The sequence below is a fragment of the Pelophylax lessonae genome (assembly GCF_965119305.1).
Source record: "Pelophylax lessonae genome assembly, chromosome: 1".
Taxonomy (NCBI): domain Eukaryota; kingdom Metazoa; phylum Chordata; class Amphibia; order Anura; family Ranidae; genus Pelophylax; species Pelophylax lessonae.
Genome location: NC_138768.1, coordinates 622,653,560 through 622,677,072, shown reverse-complemented (window position 1 = coordinate 622,677,072; position 23,513 = coordinate 622,653,560). Strand labels below are relative to the sequence as shown.

At 40.2% G+C, this 23,513-nt stretch overlaps 1 protein-coding gene across 1 annotated transcript in view; it reads left to right on the top strand.

Annotated features, from left to right (window-relative positions):
• PRSS12 (serine protease 12) overlaps window positions 1-23,513 on the top strand; it is a 266,504-nt gene that overhangs the window by 141,955 nt on the left and 101,036 nt on the right. The window contains exon 8 of the mRNA XM_082272842.1: window positions 17,502-17,643. Within this exon, the coding sequence (XP_082128968.1) occupies window positions 17,502-17,643 (142 nt within the window). The remainder of the gene's footprint in view (window positions 1-17,501; window positions 17,644-23,513) is intronic.

Here is a 23,513-nt window from a genome sequence, read left to right as displayed (position 1 = left end):
TTGTTAATATGGGACTTCAGGATCAGAGGATATCCACTTTAGGGAGGCAAATTAAACATAGAAAATGTATGTCCATGTGAAGATATCACAGATCCAGTACTGTATCATTAGTGGTTGGAAAGGTTGCAGTTAGGGTCTTTTCACGAGAGGTGTGTCCGGCGGACTCTGTTTTGCTCAGCGGGGATTGATTGCGCCAATCCCCGCTGAGCAGGCAGATGAGAGCTCTGCTTACTTTGCAGAGACGAGCTGTCAGAGCCCCGATTTCCTCTATCGTAGATCGGATGAAAACAGACCATCTGTCAGTTTTCATCCGATCCTATCCGATCCTCCAGACGGATGGAAAATAGGGTTTCCATCCATTCAGATTTCACGGACAGGATCAGATCGGAGAGCAGCGGGTGTCGGCGGACATGTTAACGCTGACATCCGCTGCTCCATAGGGATGCATTGAGCATCCAATCAGATCTGCCTGAAAAACCGACAGGTGGACCTGATCGGAAAGCCTGTGTGAAAGGACTCTTACAGTTTATCCCTCTGAATTCTCTAGTAAAAAAGTGAATTAATGTAAACTCACAGGAGGAGTTTTTAAGATCCTGGTTTTTCTAGCCACAATTGCTTTCTCTGTGCAACAAACACCCATAGGGGGAGATTTACTAAAACGGGTGCACACAGAATCTGGTGCAGCTGTGTATAGTAACCAATCAGTTTCTAACTTCAGCTTGTTCAATTTAATTTTGACAAAAAAAAAAATAAATAAATTGAAGCTGATTGGTTTCTATACACAGCTGCATCAGATTCTGTGTGCACCAGTTTTAGTAAGCCGACCCCATATGGTCTGGCCCTCCTATCAATCTGGGAATAGATGTAATGACCCCCGGACTTTTGCTGCAGCCTGGCAATCCTGTACATCTAACAGTCTTTCTAAAGCCTCGTACACACGCACAGATTGTTGGCCGACCGATCGGCCGTCTTTTGTCCAGTGTTGTTTGTTGGTTGAAATGTGCTCTAGACTTGCACTGGACTTTTGTTGGCCAACAAAAACCAACTTCAGAAGTGATGTCATGTGCTGGTTGACTTTCCCTGTGTTTTTTCTTCTCTGAGCATGCCCAGTCTTGCTCATCTGATTTTTGTCTGCCGAAATCTGTACTGACTGAGGAACAATCGGCCGTTCTGTTGTTGGCCAACAAAAATTTTATAGCATGCACACCAGATTTTTTTCGGCCGAAAAGTCGCAGTTGGTTGTCAGAAGCATCATACTAACAAGCCTACAATCGGCCGATTGGACGTTGGCCGACAATTTACGGCCAACAATCTGTGCGTGTGTACGGGGCTTAAGGATGCAAAAAATGTCAGCGTGTCTAATCCCCTAAAAACTTACAGTTTAAAAAAGTTTGTTATAGGGTTATAGAGTAATTGTGTGCAGGGGCATTAACAATTTTCACAATATGAAATTATATATTTTTTGTTATTTCTACTAATATTCTTTGTATTTATTTGCTCTCTTCTAATCAAAATATTCAGCACTTGCTTTGTGTGGCAGTGGAAAGGGGTAAATTATGCACAGATAATAGTTTTTTTTTCTTTAATAGCTGCTATATTTAGTATTAATATCCCATAAAATATTTTCATCTTGACATTACTTATACAAAATTTTCTATATGGTTTATTTTTAACAACTTAAATTTATTGAGTTTTATATGATGACATTCCAGAAGGGATTTGATAAAGTATTGTTGAAAAAATGGCCCATTTCTCCATTCTTAATCTATTCTTGCCAAGTAACAAATATCAGAGCTGACATTGCTGACCTTCTTCTAAAAATACAGATTTTCTGGCTCTGTCTGGCTTGGATTCTTCCAAGTTAAAGATTTGGAGCAAGCTTCTGGTAGATTAAAGTTGGAAAAAAGTCAGGTTTCTTTATAATTAAAGTTTTTATGGATTATTAGGTCTGAAAGGCAACTAGCTGTTTCTATATTCAGTAATGACAACATACACTTCCACCTCTTATAAAAATGCTAGTTGTCTGGGTGTAATTATGATCCTTCAGTTTTAATAATCATTGATTTGCTGTCCTGCAGACAAGTATGGAACTCTTTAGGTCCTAAATACATACTTGTTACAGGTATATAGTAACTTATGCATAATGCAATTTGCTTGAAATGTAATGTTCATATACTTGTGTTCAAATATTCTCTGCAATATTCTCCAATTTTTCTTTGAAATCTCAGTAAGGAAATATTGAAAAAGTAATAGAAATCCCATGAATTCTAATATTTGTTGAACGGGTCATGAACTTACCAGTAAAACACAGAATCCCAAATCCCTGTATAAGTGGTTCAGCAAAAAGATGTTCCATTAACGGAAGATAGGGTAATACTACAGCTGGTCTAGAAATGATTGACACTCAGGCAGTAGACCCCAGAGTGTTGTTGACTGCCAATTTTCTGCCTGACTGACGATTTATAGTATCCTCCAATTACGTCATGTAGAAAAAGCTCCCAAGCTGCCACCAAATGGGACCTTGCCTATACCGTAATGATAGACAGAGCTCCATAAATATTGTTTTAGAATTCAATGAACTCACCATGTATGTTATCATACAGTAAAGAAAAGTGCACCTTGGCTTCACACTTATTGGTATTAAATTGCTGATCTTTCGAATTAGAAGTGTTCTTTACCTTCCTGGAATTATCCAGCAAATCCTAATATAACAAAATAGGTGCGATCCCTTTCAAGAGCAGCTGCTGATGATTTGATGGCCTCACGTGGACTCATATCATGCAGAACCTTGCAGCTGGTTTCCTAAAATGAAATACTATTCCAGTTTATCCCGTAGGCAGATAGCAATTGCAGATGTTTTTGTTGCTTCAATTGCAGATTACCACTGGTCTGGCTATAGTATGAATGATTTCCCTTTCCAGGGGAGTAACAAGGGCAATAATTAAGTGTGACTTTGATAAATAAAGCTGGCTCACGTCTGTGTAACCTGAAATATTCGTAAGAGTAAAATATGCAAACTGTCTGTAAAGACATGAACCATCTGTGCTGACTTAACCGATAATTGTAATTGAAGTTGGATCATGCTTGGTCAAACAAAAGCAGGAATGTCTCTTGTTTTAGTTCTTCCCACCATTTTTACTTTTACGTTAAAAAAAAATGTATTTGTATTTGTATCTTGCTTTTGTTCATTTTGTAGACTTGTTAGTGCTTCTTTTGCATGCAAAGCACTGTTAATTGACATTTAACCTTAAATATTGAGCTACACATACAGTATTGCTAGTAAACAGGAAATGTTTACTAGCAATACAGGATATTATACTCTAAACACATGTAATCTGTAACATTAATTTCAACCACTTGCCGACTGCCGCCCGACTATATACTGCGGCAGTCAGCCCCTCACAGGCAAAGTGACGTAGTACTACGTCGCTAGCCTGTGAGGCTCTGGGGAGCGAGCGCGCGCCACCGAATGCGCGCTCCCCCTCGGTCACGGACCCCCCCGCGCATGTGCCCGGCGGACCCGATGTCCCGCCGGGCACTCGCGATCGTCCGTGACAGCGGGAGAAAGGCAGGCGGCTGATGTAAACAAGCCACCTATCATTCTCCCCTGTGTAAGAATAGTGATCATACGGTTCTGCTATGTAGGACCGTTGATCACTGTTCTTACAGCTCAAGTCACAGCCAATCACAGTTAGAAACACGCCCTTAGGGACACACTTAACCCCTCCCTCTCAAAAAAGGTCAACCCCTTCACTGCCAGTGTCATTTTTACAGTAACAGTGCATATGTATGGCACTGATTACTGTAGTAATGTCACTGGTAACCCCAAAAGTGTCAAAAATGTCAGTCAAGGGTCCGATCTGTCCGCCGCAATGATGCAGTCCCACAAAAAACATTGCAGATCGCTGCCATTACTCGTTAAAAAAAAAACAAAAACGACAAAAATCTTTCCCTTAGTTAGTAAACGCAATAACTTTTGCGCAAACCAATCAAAATACGCTTTTTGCGATTTTTTTTTACCAAAAATATGAAGCATAAAACAAATTGGCCTAAAATGTTAAAAAATTTTGATTTTTACATTTTTTTTGGGGGAATTTCATATAGAAAAAATTGAAAAATATTGTTATTTTTGCAAAATTGGCGCTCTTTTTTGTTTATAGCGCATGATCAAAAAATCGCACAGGTGATCAAATACCACCAAAAGAAAGCTCTATTTGTGGGAAAAAAAGGACGTCAAATTTGTTTAGGTACAGCGTCGCACGACCGCGCAATTGTCAGTTAACCACTTGCCTACCGGGCACTTTCACCCCCTTCCCATCCAGGCCAATTTTCAGCTTTCAGTGCTCTCACGCTTTGAATGACAATTGCGCGCCCATGCTACACTGTACCCATATGAAATTTTTATCATTTTTTTCACACAAATAGAGCTTTCTTTTGGTGGTATTTAATCATCTCTGGGTTTTTTATTTTTTTACAAAAAAAAAGAAAAAAGACAGAAAATTTTGAAAAAAAAAGTTTTTCTTATTTTCTGCAAGTAAATTTTTTAAATAAATGAGGTGGCACTGATGGGCACTGATAGGCTGCACTGATGGGCACTGATGAGGTGGCACTTATGGGCACTGATGAGGTGGCACTTATGGGCACTGATGAGGTGGCACTGATGAGGAGGTACTAATATGCCGCATTGATGAGCACTGATAGGTGGCACTGACAGGCGGCACTGATAGGCAGCACTGATGAGCACTGATAGGCTGCACTGATGAGCACTGAGAGGTGGCACTTCTGGGCACTGAGAGGTGGCACTGCTGGGCACTGAGAGGCGGCACTGACGGGCGGCACTGATAGGCAGCATTGATGGGCACTGGCGGGTGGCACTGATGGACACTGATGGGTGGCACTGATGAGCACTGATGGGCGGCACTGATGAGCACTGATGGGCAGCACCATCAGTGCCCACACTCAGTGCCCATAGTGCTGCCAGTCAGTGCTCATCAGTGCCTAGATGAGCAGGCACTGATGGGCACTGACTGGCAGCACTATGGGCACTGATTATGGGCACTGATGGGGGGCACTGATGGCGGCCACTGTGGGCACTGATGGTGGGCACTTAGTGTTTTTTTTTTTACCTTGTGTAATCAGGGCACTGGTGATCAGTGCCCTGATTACATTCCTCTGTGTCCCCGACGTCTGATCGGCTCTCCTCTTTTCTCACACTGCAGTCTCCGTGTGAGGAAGGAGCTCTGACGATGAGAGATGATCTCATATGTTTACATATGAGATCATCTCTCATTGCATGGGCCGATCACGTGGTAAATGGCCGCTGTGATTGGCCATTTACCACGATCTGTGATTGGCTGTGTCCAAGGGACACGGCAGACACAGAATTTCCCCGATGCGCACTCGCGGGAGCGGGGAGACTGTCTCTGGGAGGCCGTTTAAAGACGGCCTCCCGGAAATGTGAGTCCGCGCTGCAGCCGTACTTCAGTTATAGCGCGGATGGCAACAAGTTAAAGTCACGCAGTGCCGAATCGCAAAATAGGCCCTGGTCAGGAAGGGGGTAAAATCTTCCGGGGCTTAAGTGGTTAAGAGATTAAAGACATAAAAATGGAGCAACTGTCAACCCGCCCCCACATGCCAGGGTGTTGGGTGTTACCCTGGACTCTGAAATATCTTTTCATCCCCAGATCTAATCATTGTCTAAAGCTTTCCGCCTTAAGCTACACAACATCTCCAAAATACTCCCCTTTCTAACCAATTACACCACAAAGCTTCTAATTGACTCCCTGATCATTTATCATCTCGACTACTGCAACTCCCTCCTCATTGGATTACTTTACATAGGCTTTTTCCCCCTTCTGCCCGTTATAAATGATGCTGCCAGACTATTCCACCTTACCAACCATTTAGTATGCTACCCCTCTTTGCCAATCCCTTCACTGGCATCCACTCACACAACAAAGTAAACTGAAGATACAAACAAGAACTTACAAAACCATCCACAACTTTTCCTCCAGCTACATCACTAACTTAGTCTCAAAATAATGAGCAGGGCCCTCTGATTCCTCCTGTATTGAATAGTATTGTAATTGTACTGTCTGCCCTCATGTTGTAAAGCGCTACGCAAACTGTTGGCGCTATATAATCCTGTATAATAATAATATTAAAGACATAATGAAACATTGTAAATACATTTTTGTAAATAATTACCCACTTGCCGACCAGCTGCCGTAGTTTTACAGCGGCAGGTCGGCTATTTCCCGCTAAACGATGTACTTGTACGCTAGTGGGGAGCCAGTCAGCGGGTCCGGCGGCTGCGATGTCCGCCGGGCACCTGCGATCACTCCCCACGGAGACAGAAGGGCAGTCTGCTGTTGTAAACACGGCAGATCGCTGTTCTGTCAGTAATGAACACAGGGATCCAGTGTTTCTCTTATTTTGGAACACAAGTTTCTGTGTTCATGCAGCAAGTCCACCCCCCACACAGTTAGATAGAACCCCCTAGAGACACATTTAACCTTTGATCGCCCCTGGTGTTAACTCCTTCCCCACCAGTGACATTAGTATAGTAACAGTGCATATACTACCGCACCTTGAAGTCATAATTATCACATTTAAGATCTTCGCTTCGGAAACTGATTGCTTGGACTTTTTATGAGTTTTTTTTGTACTTATCTAGTGCACTACACTGCTTTTATTCTCATATTTTTAGCACTGATTACGGTAGTAATGTCACTGGTCCCCACAAAAGTGTAAAAAATGTCAGTTAGGTGTCCGATCTGTGTCTCAGTCCCTCTAAAAATTACCAATCGCCACGATTATTAGTAAAAAAATAAATAAATAAATAAAAATGACATAAATCTTTCCCCTAGTTTATAGACGCAATACCTTTTGCGCAAACCAATCAAGATACTCTTATTGAGATTTTTTTTAACCAAAAATATGTAGCAGAATACATATTGGCCTAAAATTATAGAAAAATTTGATTTAAAACTTTTTTTTATTGGGAATGTTATATAGCAGAAAGTAAAAATATATATATATATTTTTTCAGAATTGTCGCTCTTTTTTTGTTTATAGCACAAAAAATAAAAATTGCACCACCAAAAGAAAGCTTTATTTGTAGGAAACAAAGGACATCAATTTTATTTGGGTACAGTGTTGCATGACCACGCAATTGTCGGTTAAAGTAACGCAGTGCCGTATCGCAAAAAGTGGCATGGTCATTAAGGGGGTAAAACCGTCCGGTTCAGAAGTGGTTAATATCTATTATTACACTTCAGACACATCTAGTAGACACAAATTAATTCAGCTCTGTAATCAATCTTTAATACATCATTACATTTTTTTAAAATGCAGTGGAAGTGCCAACATTTGACCTGGTATCAGCTTCATGCATTCCCCTACACAGCAGAACTCTAGAAGTGGAAGTCCATTAACATTCCATGAGGAAGTAAGTTTTAACGTGGTGTATTTGGTTTTCGCTAAAGCATTTGATACAGTTCAGCATAAATGCTTATTTAAAAAAATTGAGGTCTGTTGGCATAGATCAGAGGTCTCCAAACTGTGGCCCTCCAGTTGTATAGGATTTACAATTCCCACCATGCCTAGTCATGTCTGTGAATGTCAGAGTGTACAGCTGGAGGGCCATAGTTTGGAGATCCCTGGCATAGATGATAGTATATTTACCAGAATAGAAAATTGGTTATAGGAACGTGTCTAGAGAATGTGATATATAGTGTATCTTCTGAATGGTCTGGAGTTGGAAATGGGGCACCCAGAGGCTCTGTCCTGGGACCAATTTTGTTTAATTTGTTCAAAAATGATATTAAGGTTGGTATAAATAGTTCAACCATGATGTTTTCTGACGATACAAAGCTAAGCAAGGTAATAAATTCACAGCAGGATATAGAACCTTTACAGGAAGACCTCAATAAAAAAAAAGACAAATGAGGTTTAACATTGAGAACTGTAAGGTAATGCATTTGGGGGCTAAAAGTTTGAATGCAAGTTACTCGCTAGGGGGAGAAACTCTGAGGGAATGGAGGATGGAAATGGATCTTGGAGTCCTAGTAAATCACAGGCTCAGCAATAGCATGCAATGCCAAACTGCAGCAAACAAGGCCTGATGACAGTTAGCATGCATCAAAAAGGGTATTTACTCAAGAGGAAAAAACTATAATTCTACCACTTTACAAAACTCTGGGTCGGCCACATTTCGAGTATGCCAATCCGGTTCTGGTCACAAATCCCCAGGAAGGATGAGCTGGAACTGGAGAGAGTCAGGAGAAGGGCAGCACAACCAATAAGCAGACTCCATTCCACAGTTGATGGTGTCAGCGAGGAGTGTCAATATGTTCATAAAACGTTTAGCTGGGCATCTTCGTAATCGCAATATACAGGGATATGGAAAATGGTAGTGACACAAACACACACACACACACTACGTTGCACTACAGTGTTCATGTGCTAACTAAGAGCATGCTGATATGAGGAGAGAGCAGAGCAACAGAGAGTTAATCTCATCAGTCTGGTGTCTCTCCTTTCACTTTTCCTGCTCCTTTATATCGCGCAAAAATAAATAGTGGGACGCATTACGCCCAAAAAAGTACAAGAGCTTCTTTGAAGCGTAATGCGTCCCACGATTTTTTTTGCGTGATGTTACCACGATTCGGCAGGCGGAAATCGCGGCAACATCGCACAGCATTTGGGGTGCTATTGCAAATCACGGGCAACGCACATCCCACGATTTGCAATGATTTCCGGATCGCGGGCGGAATCGCGGGCGGAATAGCGGGGATTCTGCCTGCGATCAATACGCTGACATGTGAATGCAGCCTTAAAGAATTTGTACTTTGAAAGGGAATGCTTCCTTAGCTTGATGAATGAGATAAAGTTCTGCTGTCTTCCATCATCCAATAATGTGCAAGCAAAAATACAGTTATTTTAAAATGTCCTTGCACATAATTTGGCATTCTTTGCAAAGTGAATTTTTACTATAATCACTAAGCTAAATAAAATTTCCCTTGCAAAGTGAATGTGCTCTTCCCCTTTACAGGAGAAAAATACAAATATATTTTGCAAGTTTAAGAGTCGGTTCACACTGAGGCGACATGACTCCTTACTACTTCGGGGGCAACTTGTGCATTACATTGCACCACGACTTCGGAGCGACTTGCAGGGACTTCACATAATGGAAGTCTATGCAAGTCGCTCCAAGGTCGCCCCGAAATAGTACAGGACCCTTTTTCTAAGTCGGAGCGACTTGTGTCGCTTCTATTAGAACGGGTCCTGTAGCAGTCAATGGACCGCGAGGGAGCGCGACTTGTCAGGCTGACAAGTCGCCTGACAAGTCGCGCTAATGTGAACCGGCTCTAAAACAATAAATATACCTTTAAAAATGTAGCAAAGTCTTTTTTGTAGGTAAATTAAATTCATTTGTAAAGTCTAATTTAGTAAGAATTTATGGCACAATAAACCTGCATTTCTTAATTGTTTTCCAATTTGCTGAATTTAGTCAGTCAATTACTTTCCACATTCTTTACACTTAAAGTAAACCTCTCACAACTCAAAAAGACCAAAGCCAGTGCACGTTCCCTTTAGTATTTGCCTGTCCCTGCTTTATTTTATACATCCCCTTTCCAGCTTTAAACCTGCTGTGCCTCTCCTGTTAAGGGTAATGTCATATAGCTGAGTTAGAGGTGGGTGGGCTTCATTCCAAGATGTGGTGGGACTAATGTACCCTGGGAAAAGAGAATATCAAAGCACATACTTGCCAAATGCGTATATATATATATATATATATATATATATACATACAGGTGCATCTCATAAAATTAGAATATCATCAAAAAGCTAATTTATTTTAGTTATTCAATTCAAAAAGTGAACTTTTTTATATATGCGTAACACGCAGAGTAATATATTTCAAGCATTTCTTTCTTTAATTTTGATGATTATGGCTTACGGCTAGTGAAAACCCCAAATTCAGTATCTCAGAAAATTAGAATATTACATAAGATTAATTTGAGAAAAAAAAAAGGATTTTTCATACAGAAATGTTGGCTTACTGAAAAGTATGTCCATGTATAGTATAGTATGCAATTAATACTTGGTTGGGACTCCTTTGCTGAACTCAAAGATGTCCTCAAAAATCAAAGTGAAAAAATTATGCAGCAGGCTAGTCCATTTTGCTGAAATTTCATTGCAGCAACTCAAAATGGTACTCAGTAGTTTGTATGGCCCCCACGGGCCCCAACGTTGGGGCATGCTCCTAATGAGACGACAGATGGTGGCCTGGGGTATTTCCTCCCAGATCTGGACCAGGGCATCACTGAGCTCCTAAACATACTGAGGTGCAACCTGGTGGCATCGGATAGACCAAAACATAATGTCCCAGAGGTGTTCTATTTGATTTAGGTCAGACGAGCGTAGGGGCCATTCAATGGTATCAATTCCTTCATTCTCCAGGAACTGGCTTCATACTCTCACCACATAAGACCGGGCATTGTCGTGCACCTGGAGGAACCCAGGACCCACTGCACTAGTGTACGGTTTGGCAATGGGTCCCAGGATTTCATCCTGATTCCTAATGGCAGTCAAGGTGCCATTGTCTAGTCTGTAGAGGTCTGTGCATCTCTCCATGGATATACCTAGACCATCACTGAACCACCACTAAACCGGTTGTGCTGATGTTATAGGCAGCATTTCTCCATGGCATCTCCTAACCCTTTAAAGTCTGTCACATGTGCTGAGAGTGAACTGGCTCTTATCTGTGAAATGCACAGGGCGCCAGTGGCAGACCTGCCAATTCTGGTGTTTAATAACAAATGCCAATTGAGCTCCACGGTCCCAGGCAGTGAGCACAGGGCCCTCTAGAGGAAGTCGAGCCCTCAGGCCACCCTCATGAAGTCTGTTTCTGATTGTTTGGTCAGAGACATTCACACCAGTGGCCTGCTGGAGGTCATTTTGTGGGGATCTAGCAGTGCTCATCCCATTCCTCCTTGCACAAAGGAGCAGATACTGGTTCTGCTGATGGGTTAAGGACCTTCTACGGCCCTGTCCAGCTTTCCTAGAGTAACTGCCTGTCTCCTGGAATCTCCTCCATGCTCTTGAGACTGTGCTGGGAGACACAGCAAACCTTCTGGCAATGGCATGTATTGATGTGCCATCCTGGAGGAGTTGGCCCACCTGTGCAACTTCTATATATGGTCCAGGTATCGCCTCATGTTATCAGTAGTGACACTGACCCTAGCCAAATGCAAAATGAATAAAAAACAGTCTGAAAAAATGAGTAGGGAAAAAAAATCACTGGCCTCCTCCTAAACCATTCCTATTTCGGGGTTGTCTCATTGTTGCCAATCTAGTGCACTTATTGTTACTTTTATTAACACCAAAGCAGATGAAACTGATTAACAACCCCCTCCGCTACTTAACTGATAAGATCAATATCACAGGCGTTTAATTGACTTGATGCTATACTCTGATTAAAAAGTGTTCCTTTCATTATTTCGAGCAGTGTATATGAGTTTCACTTTTTGAATTGAATTACTGAAATAAATGAACTTTTTGATGATATTCGATTTTATGGGATGCACCTGTATATGTATGTATGTGTATATATATATATATATATATACACACACTATATTACCAAATGTATTGGAACGCCTGCCTTTACACGCACATGAACTTTAATGGCATCCCAGTCCTAGTCAGTAGGGTTCAATATTGAGTTGGCTCACCCTTTGCAGCTATAACAGCTTCAACTCTTCTGGGAAGGCTGTCCACAAGGTTTAGAAATGTGTCTATGGGAATGTTTGACCATTATTCCACAAGCACATTTTTGAGGTCAGTTACTGATGTTGAAGAGAACGCCTTGCTCGCAGTCTCTGCACTAATTCCTCTTAAAGGTGTTCTACAAGGTTGAGGTCAGGATTCTGTGCAGGCTAGTCAAGTTCCTCTACCCCAAACTCGCTCATCCATGTCTTTATGGACCTTGATTTGTGCTAAATATCATCGTGTACATGCAAATATTTACATTCTTGTTCATTTTAGGAAGCACCAAATACATTGAAAACAGGGAGGCTTGATAGGCATATGTTGCTTAACAGTTTTTTATAGACATATGTTACTTATACAGAATTAGTAATCTATGTAAAATTAATTCCATACCATTTTTCATAACGTATGTCAAAACACATTTTCCAAAATAACCAAGTAATTTCAAGTAATTAGCCATTTTACATACTATACCATTCCGTAACTAATGACCTAGTAATTAATAAATTACTTTAGATGCAAGATGCTGAGGAATAGACTTGCGACACGAATACATTCTTTATATTCTTTGGCATCCAAAAGGAAGATCTTTACACCTAAGATTCCCCCTTCTGGAGCCATTATAAGGAAGAATTACTCCCCCAGTTAGATATTTCTTATTTATTTTCAGTTACTGTGAATTTTTCACTATCTTTCACTACCTCCGCAGGATAAATGGAATTCTTTGCAAAGCGAGTTTTGCTTTCGGAATCCTTAAAAGATATAAGATGTCAGCGAGGCGTTTATCCCATCACTGCCCACTCATAAATGAAATATCATGTTTAGACCGTGTTTAGCCCTGGATAGAGTGGGGAAGATTAAATCATCTGTTACATTTTTATTACTGTCTGTGTTTGGCATTTGGGAGAATTTTCTTACTTCCAGTCCCAGAAACACAATAGGAAGTAAGGTAAACTCATATTCTTGACAATTGTCACTGAAGAAGGTAATCTCTATAGTAAAAATCAATACTTTTCCTATTCTTGTGACATTCTTGTAACAGCCATAAAATATTGGATTTGCCATCATTTTTTTTGTCTTGGGGACAAAGCTTACCACAAGAAATCTTAAAAGGATACTCGTACCTTTGCCTTAAAATTTATTTTGGTTGATTTAAGTTAAAGAAGATCTATGAGACAAAGAACATGAAGTACTTTGTCCTGTGTTTCTAAGGCTGGCCATACATGTTCAATTTTCTTGTACAATTTTCTGCTAGATTTACCACAAACCATATAATATGAGGTCAAAGCTAAACAACATTTTCATTTGTATCCAATTAGGCAGGCCTTTGTACTACATAGTTGAAGGTAAATTTCAAGAAAATTGTACAGAAAATTGTATAATGTATGGCCAGCCTAAGTGGCAAGAGGAAAGAAGATGGAGGGGAGTCTTCTTACCCTCTGCATTCCTCTTTCCACCGCTAACCTCGGGAATGTGTTCACAGCTGAATCAATGTTCTCTTTCAAGCTGTTGTAGGGAGGGGGCAGTTTGGTACTCAAAACAACAAGGGTTAGAAAACAAAACGACGAGACAAAGTACCACATGTACTTTGCCCCATAGGGGTCATAACTGTAAAATAAAATTTCTAATGATAGATCCTCTATATGATAGGGTAGACCATGGCAAATTTGTAGTTTCTGTTGAAAAAAGGTAGACCTTTTTATTGCTGATTTAATGCTGCAATGCTCCTTATAACAGTAATTTCTTAAACAAAAGTGCAATTTTTCTTTAACACTATAGTAATGATGGTGGGGCAGGAGCACTATTGTTCTAGGAGGATGTCATATGACTGCGCAGTGGCGCAATCTGTCACCAGCTGTGTCCACCAGACACAGCCGATGACTAATCGCTATGCTGGCCCGCTGCCAATGTCATGTGATCACTGTGACCAATCACAGCAGATCACATGACAATTGTAAACAATTAATGGCTTACTTTCATGCCATCCATTTGTACAACTGTGTTGCTAGTTGTGATTGGTCACTGTGATCACATGGTACAGACAGGGCCAACCACAGACCATCTGTACCATGTGGTACAAATTGGCTCTAGCCAATCACAGCTAATCACAACAAAACAAACTGAATACATTTCATTCAGTAAAATGTTTGCTTATAGCAATAAAAATCACTGCTATAAGCAATCATACTGTGAAAAAAAAAAATCATGATCACTTCCCCTCTGTGTTTCTATGGTAACACTGTATTGCTCTGGTCACAGTGTTAGAAAAAAAATCGTAAAAAAAAAAAGTAAAGAAAATGTATTAAAAAAAAATTGATAACATTTTTTTTTTTCTTTTCACATATTGTCACCATTTAGTGTCCCTGATCACTGTTATATGATAATGCTGTAATGCACTGAAGAGAGTATGTAAAAAAAATAAACATTAAGAACATTTTTTTTTTTAATTACTTAATTTTTCAAAAACATTGTGACAAAAATGTACAACTTAAAAAAAACTCACCATTCCTCTTACTAAATACCTTGGACTGCCTACTTTACAAAAAGGGGTCATTTGACGGTATTTATACTGACCTGACATTTTCAGACTTCATGAAATGAGATGGTTGTGTCAGCATCAGATGTCAGTACACCAGAATTGATCACCTTTCGATGTTCAGCCACAAGGTAAGATTGGAATTTTTTATTTTTTTTTTTAACAAAGAAAAAAGTTATCATCTTTTACTTACTTCTCTACAAATCTAGGCATCCTCTTGTGAGATTTTACCCCCCTTTATGACCTAGGCATTTTTTTTACTATTCAGCACTGTGCTACTTTAACTGGCAATTGTGCGATCATGCAACACTATACCCAAATTAAATTTATATAATATTTTTCACACCAATAGAGCTTTCTTTTGGTGGTATTTTGGTATCTGATCACCACTGGGTTTTTTTATTTTACTTTGTATTATATAAACAGAAAAAGACAGAAATTGGGGGGAAAAAAATGATATTTTCTTCTTTTTGTTATAAAACATATCCAGTAAAATTGAGTTTCTACATACATTTAGGCCAAAATGTATTCTGCCACAAGTTTTGGTAAAACAAATCTCAATAAGTGTATATTAATTGGTTTGTGTGAAAGTTATAGCGTCTACAAACTATGGTATATTTACTGGAATTTACACATTTATAGACGCTTTATGTGCAATGGCAGTGATCAGTGACTTATAGTGTGACTATGACAGTGTGGTGCGCAATCTGTCGCTAACAGACACTGGCTGTGAGGAACACTAGCTGTCTAACTGATAATGACATCGCTAGTGACATTAATACAGGGATCAGTGATAATATTGTACACTATACTAATGACACTGGCTGGGAGGGGGTTAACATCAAGGGGAAATTAAGGGGTTAACTGTGTGCTGTTTTTACTCACAGATCTGGCTGCATTTTTTCCCCTAAAATCAGAATTTATTTCAAGGAGAAGAAACAGCCAGATCACTCTCTTTGTAAGCACAGAACTGATTGGTCACAGCAGATCAGCAAGTTTCAGCCAAAATCATTGGCTGGAATATGCTGGCAAACTCCTGCTGTGTCCAATCACAGATTCCAACACACCATTCCCATCGCACACGTTCCTGTAGAAATGACTGTGTGTATAAGTGGGTGCTGAAGCGACCCACTGGCTGGAATTACAAATAGTCAGAGAGAGAAATGTCACCAGCACACAATAGATCTCCAGAATGGGTCCAAAACTTTATTCAGAAATCACATCCTTACAGCAAATAGCAAAATTTCAGAGCCTCGCAGGACCCCTTCTTCGTCACATTTATATATACACTATATTACCAAAAGTATTGGGACACCTTCCTTTACACACGCATAAACTTTAATGGCACCCCAGTCTTAGTCCGTAGGGTTCAATATTGAGTTGGCCTAAACAGTTGTGAGTTCTCCTTTACCATCAAACCAGAAACATCCGTCAAGCTTGAGAACCAATAACATCTGGCTCATTGACTAAACTCTGATAACACCCATTACGTTGATTGCAAGTATCCTTCCTCCTCAATTCTTCGATAATTCTCTATTGCTGAATTGTGTCTCTATTTCTTTGAAACACTTTTTTTTCTGTAAATAATTTATTTGCACCAATATTTACCTTTTCATTATTAAAGCCTTATTTTGAAAAGTGTTAACCCGGTCCCTAAGCTCTTAATGCAAGCTAAAAAATAACCTGTCTCTTAAGGAGTGCTACTGTATAGGATAAATCCTATGAACATAGCTGTCTGTGGTGACAGTGTGTGTTACAGACGATTATTCTAAAATCATAATTGGTATTGCTAAAAATTACAAGACATAACTCAGCAATAGAGAATTATCGAAGAATTGAGGAGGAAGTATGCTTGTTCGGTTATAAAAGGGGGTGGTGACAGTTAAAGGGTTAAATGCTTAATTAGCCCAGTGACAATCACTTTTAGGTTTAAAGGCGTCCCTGTGCTAGACTGTGGTCCCGCAAGCTGTAAAATCTTTGTGTAGTATGCAGCTTAGAGTGGCATTTTCACACAAGTGACAGCGTGGTGTGAGATTGTCCAGTCCATTGTCACAAGTTAGTGAGGAAGCAGGGATCTGATACCCGTGTCCATCACAGTGCATTATCTTACTGGAAGTACCCATCAGAAGATGGATATACTGTAGTCATAAAGGGATGGACATGGTAAGTATTCAGTTAGGCCGTAGTGTTTAAATAATGCTCAACCGGTACTAAGAGGCCCAAAGTGTGCCAAGAAAATATCCCCCATACCATTACACCACCAGCCTGAACAAGGCAGGATGGATCCAGGCTTTCATGGTATTTACGCCAAATTCTGACCCTACCATCTGAATGTCGCAGGTAAAATTGAGACTCATCATACCAGCCAACATTTTTCCAGTCTTCCACTGTACAATTTTAGTGAGCCTCTGCTAGTTCTAGCCTTAGTTCCCTATTCTTATCTGACAGGAGTGGCACCCGGTGTGATCTTCTGCTGCTTTAGCCCGTCTGCTTTAAGGGTTCGATGTGTTGTGCATTCAGAGATTGTATTCTGCATACCTTGTTTGTAAGGAGTGTTTATTTAAGTAACTGTTGCCTTTCTATTATCTCAAACCAGTCTGCCCTCTGACCTCTGAGATCAACAAGGCGTTTTTGCCCCCACACAACTGTGGCTCACTGGATATTTTCTCTCTTTCAAACCATTCTCTGTAAACCCTAGAGATGGTTTTGCATGGAAATCCCAGTAGACCAGCAGTTTTTAAAATACCGTTCAAAGTTACTTAAATTCACTTTTTTTCCCCATTTTAAATCTCGGTTTGACCTTGATGCCTAAATGCATTGAGTTGCTGCTATGTGATTGGCTGATTAGCAATTTGTGTTCCCAAGAAATTGAACAGGTGTACCTAATAAAGTGGCCGGTGAGTGTATATCTATCTACAGTAGTTGTACAGCATGAACAGATAGGAAATGTACAACAATTAAACCTGTGTCCACACAATATAGCAGTACAATACAAGAAATATCAGTCAAGTATCCAGAACACCATATATCATATTAAAAGTATATTTTTAATTACAATATGTTATTCGGTTTAAAGCATCTTTAGAGAGCTGTGTAATTTTGATATGACCTCGCACATTTGTCCTCTGTAAATGAGGTCTGTGCTCTGTGTCCCTTTGTCTTTATCTCACTGCTGCCATTGTTCCAGGTCCTCCTCTGAGGTTGATGGATGGTGAAACAAAGAAAGAGGGGCGTGTGGAGATTTATCTCAATGGCCAGTGGGGGACAATCTGTGATGATGGATGGACCGATAAAGATGCGTCTGTTGTGTGTCGGCAGCTTGGCTACAAGTAAGTCTGATGCTATTAGTGTACAGTACTTCCTTGACAAGTAATATATTTCCAGGGCACTGCTGGAGGGCTTTCAGTTCTTTAGAAAAGAGACATTAATAAATATGAATTAGTAATGCATGTGAAAATTCATTATACAGCAGTATTAAATCACATATTGCTATACTTACATAACAGTCCTTGTATAGTTACGTATATGGACATATGACCTTCTTTACTGAAAAATATATGCATGGTCAAAATGTTATTAATTACAAAATTCTGACTTTATAAACATACAAATTATTAAAACCCAGTTGAACATTCCAGGTGCATCAAGTCGAAAGGGTGTTTATTGTCCTTATTTTTTTTTTTCCATCAAAATAATAGCCTAAGTAGAAAAGTATAACCCCTACCATCAGGTGAAGAGAGGGACCATCGCTCTATGTGTGGGAGCAATGTTCTCTCTGCAGAACTCCAACATACCCCCTGCTAAGATAGACATATAGCCCTGCTATTGGCAAAGCTCATGCTCATGCAATTGGAGAGCTCTGGCTCTGACACAGTAGGAGATGTATGAGACCTCTTCAAAAAGACCACTGCTTCCCAACAAGGAGCAGGGGTTTCACTTTGCAACATGCTGGCAGGATACAGGATCTTTCACTCAGGCAGTGGCAGATTTTTAAACAAAGCACATTGTATGACTTTGCACAACTTTTGTTTTGACACACCTGGAATGCATTTAGCAAATTGAAGCTGAAAGTTTCATTGGGCTTCTAAAATCTTCTGTTGGTTTGAAGGGTCAGTTCACCAAAGTGATATTTTGGTTAGTGATCGACCGATATAGTTTTTTGGTCTTCGGATATCGGTATCGGCCGATATTGGCCGGATATTTTCAGAAATAAAAAAAATATATATATTTTTTATTTTTCACAGGTACTCTGGTGGAGGGATCTGGGGAGTCTAAAAGACCCCAAACCCCTCCTCTGCACTTAAAAGCATTCAAAACGCCAAGTTGGGCTGTTTTGAATGCTCACATTTTTTTGAATTTGCCGCCGAGTACCAGGAAGTGTTGTCATGACATCACTTCCGGGTTTTTTACACAGAGACCCGATCAGAGCCGAATGCGACTTTGATCGGGTCTTCTCTTCAGGGGCCATGCAGGTAGGACAGGAGACCCGGGCGAGCTGCGGAAGGTGGCGGGAGGGGGGACGTCCCCTCCCGCTCCATGTAATGACGGCCCAGCGGCTTCTCAGCTGTAGGCTATGGTCGTCGGTACCGGGATGATGCCTCTAGCTACAGGCATCACTCCGGTACAAGCACTTTCCTGAAATATCGGCAATATCGGTAACCTCCGAGGCTGATTCTGATATATTGGGGAAAGTGCATATCGGCCCCCGATATATCCGCATTGCTGATAATCGGTCAATCCCTAATTTTGGTCATATGTAGATCTGGTGGATTGAATCATCTCTTGGGGACTCCAGTTAGAAAATATCACTGCCATATTTCCCAACACCTTTTCCTAGAATCTTTCAAATGTAGAGCAATTCTGCTTATCTTTGACTGTTTCTGTGTTTAACGTGCAGTATTCTTAGTGTGTCATTTAGACGCAATGAGTAAAGCGAAGCCCCTTGTGATGGCCGTTGCAAATGCACAGACCTGGGGAATTGAGTGCGGATATGTTGCCACCTGAATCCTTAGAAATGTAAGACATTGCTAGGTGGTTTACCTCTATTGGCCTTTTGCTTGATTCTCATCAAGTAGATTTATTTCACCCCCTCTGGCATTTTTCTTTGCTAATTTAAACCAGTGTAATGGGAATTAAATGCTGGTTTGCTATGCCAGATCAACACTTTAATTATTGACACATATGAATTACATGGGTTATGTGGCCTATTAACTGCCAGTAAAGCCTTGACTACATCTAAATAATCCCAGAATGTATATAACGTAATCATGTTAGTTGTGAAAGTTTAGAAGTAATAGAATGAATATGATTGTCTGTTAAGGGAGATGCATATTTGGATGATTTACTAAAGGAATGAATAATATTTGCACAATAAATTGTGTGAATATTCAATGAAAATATCCAACTATGTGAAAAGAAAATCCCTGTTTATTTATTTAATCTGCATGTATTGGGGTATTCAAAGTGAAAATGAATTTGCCTTATATGATCTAGATGATTGAAGTGAATAGTCACACAATTTATTCTTTAGTAAATCAGCCCAATGCAGTAGTCATCTACATTCACATGTGTACAACAATAGTATATAATATTATCTCCTGGCTGGCACATTTTTGTATTTAATCTAACAATTAGAAAAAAAAAAGCCAGGAGATTGAACACTAAGGGGCTTATTTACTAAAGCTAGAGAGGGCCAAATTTGTCACAATTCTGCAGAGAAATCAATCAGCTTCCAGGTTTCATTGCTAAAGCTTAAAGAGATTGAAAAATCTAATTTTTTTCCCCAATAAAAATAACACACATGTTATACTTACCTGCTCTGTTGTAGTGGATTTGCAGTGGCCCAGATCCTCCTCTTCTTGGGTCCCTCTTCTGTGCTCCTGGCCCCTCACTCCTGTTTAGTGCCCCCACAGCAAGCAGCTTGCTATGGGGGCACTGGAGGTAAGTCACAGCTCCCTGTGTCCATTCAGACAGAGAGCCCCGCCCCGCCCCCGCCCCTTCTCTCTCTCCTGATTGTTTAGCTGACTTTGATTGACAGCAACAGCAGCCAATTGCACTGCTGCTGTGATTTAGCCAATCAGGAGGGAGAATCTCCGACAGGTGAGACACTTATGGACATCGCTGGACAAAGAGGGACCTCAGGTAGGTGTTGGGGTGGCTTCTGCACAAAGAAGGTTTTTTTATCTTAATGTAAAGAATGAGCTAAGATAAAAAAAAACCCTTCTGACTTTACAACTCTTTTGAATAAACAAGCTGAGATCATTTTGCCCTCTCTAGCTTTGGTAAATAAACCCCTGAGAGATTAAAGTCAGATCATCCAATATTAGCAAATTCTGCCTAGTGCCGGCTGAATTTCTAACTTGGATGATACACTTCACTTGAACAACCCACCTCTCAAGTTTCATTTCACTTTTTGTTCTCTGTTCCCAACTAACTATGACATTAAAGCCATACAATGTACTGTGTTTATTCATTATAAAGTGCTACAAAATATGTTGGCGATATATATATAGAATAAAATATTAATAATAATTTTAACAATAAAGTGAAGTTCTCTTCTATTAAAGCAGTTAATCTACAGACACTATCATATGGGGCCAAGTACCAAAAATCACTGTTCATTGGGGAAAGGCCATTTTAGATATGCTCAAAGGGCAACATAAAAATATGCAATTCCTTGAAATAACATGCTTGGGGTATGCCTTAAAACTGTACGTGGATTTAAGGATCATTATGACTCTCAGACTGCATTCACAGCTGGGCGTTTTGAATCGATTTACCACAAATTACCACGATTCTGCCCGCGATTTCAAAGCGAGTGATATGAATGACAAATCGCAGAATGCATTTTTGAGATGCCATTCGTTTGAATCACCTAAAATTACAGCACAGTGCTTTTCCCCTACTCTGTTTGGTGCTCTGCAAACCTTTCCTGCTGGAGAAGCCACAGGGTAGACCTCTGTGACTTCCCGATATACTGTTATTAATATTGTTGAAAATGTCTGAAAGGGAATCATGTATGTTTGGCTCACATGGTGCACAATTAATTCAGATGACATGATAGTTGACGGGGCAACGGCAGGAGTAGCTGTGGAGAAGGATGCAAAATAGGGTGCTTTGGCAGCTGTGGTGGACTGTGAGCTAGTGTGCACCTGGATGACAGAGGAGGAGCATGATGAAAGATTGGTTGGCCACTCCACAACCTCCTCTGCCTGCTCTGACTGTATAGTATGCCCAGCACCTGAAAAAAGTTCCCTGCCGGCAGATGATGTACCATGTCCACAGCCACTGCTTTGGCCTGTGAACTCAGAGGCTGTTCACCCCTCTCATAGCTGCATGGGAACTTCTGCCTCTTCCTGAAGACCTGCCAGACATGATGCTGATAATATAAGACTTATTCCCTAATTTTATTTGCAGCTATTGGAAGAGATGTATCGGGAGAAGTGGAGATTGTGTGCTCTGTAACTGTGGTGCTTGGGTGCACTGTAAACTATGGGCATTAGTGGACTAAGCAACATCTCAACAACGTCTTGTGCTCCACTGCAAACAAAGGGTGGCTGTTGTAGTGACAGCAATAGATTTATGCTGCTTCTGACTCTGTAAAAATATCAATAAATAGAGGACTCCAACAAAATAAAATCCAAATACAATAAAGCTTGGCATTATGAGATGTTCGGCAGAGCAATTCAGGATGAACATCCTAAAAGTTTGGGATTTGTCTGGCCAGCGAATGTTTGGACTGAACACTTAGCTCATCCCTACACTGTAGCCCATTATTTTCTGCTTCGAGGTGGCCAATTAACAAGGCTTAAGCCCCGTACACACGCAATGATTATCGGCCGACCGATCTCCGTCTTTTGTCCAGAGTTGTGTTTTGTTGGTTGGAATGTGCCTAGACTGCACACGAATTTTCTCGTCCAACAAAATTCTACTTCAGAACTGATGTCATGTGTTGGGTTGCTTTCTTTGTGTTCTTTCTTCACTGAGCATGCCCAGACTTGCTCATCAGATTTTTCCCTGTCGAAATCTGTACTGACTGACTGAAAATCGGCCGTTGTGTTGACGACCAACAAAAATTTTATAGTCTGCACACCAGATTTTTTTCGGCCGAAAAGTCGGAGTTGGTTGTTGGAAGCATCATACTAACAAGCCGAAAATCAGCAGATCGGACGTTGGCCGAAAATTCCCTGCCAATTTTTGACGCATGTGTATGGGGCTTTAGTTGAGTTGTACTTAAAATGATCACCCTGTAATACAAATACAAGATATTATATTTCTAACAAAGCACTGGTGCAAACTTTAATAAGATTTGATATATTCTCAATAAATCTTCTCTTAAACATAAGACCACATGTAAAATGATGTGTGAATGTACTACTGATGACAAACACACGCAACAAGGATTTTCATAGGATATGTTTTATATTTTTAGGAATAGGCTGTACCCCAAAGCCATGCGCTATAATACAGCACTTTTTTTCCGCATGGTTACTCTGGATAGTTACAACAAATAGATATTGTTAAGAGAGGCATGTATCAAAAAAGCCGTGTGAGCTACAAAGAAATGCTGCGGGGCTGGAAACTATATTAACAAAACATTATCCCAATCCATCTGGCCTAGTAAGGGTTACTGGGTACTGCAGTGTAATGCCTGTGAGCCAACAATGTCATTATATGATGCTGAGTAAAACGAACAGCCTAAATCATATTAAGGGACTGGCTTCCAAATTAGAAAAGAGCCATTAAGAGCCTAAATACATCAGAATGTCTTATTACGGTGCAGTCAAGCATTGCATGAGATCACACACACATTATCTGTTGTATTACATAATGTCTGAAGACTGGCTACAGCATCTGACAACATGCAACCAATTTAACAAAGGAGTGAAATTTAGGGTGAGATGTTTGACATCTGTGACACTAAAGTTAATGGATGCAATGTGTCAAAGTCTCATGTCCGGAAAAAAAAAGTGTTGTTGTTTTTTTACTATATTGAGCGCAATTTACGGTTGTCTTGCAGACATGTACAGAAATATGTCATTAATATATGACTGAGGTGATATCACTTTATTATATCTTTTCTGGGGGTTATATAGCACCAACATGTTCCACATTTACAGAGTATACAGAGCCACATATATTAACTCCTATTCTCATAGAAGCTTACAGTCTAATGCAGTGGTGATTCATTTGGAAAATA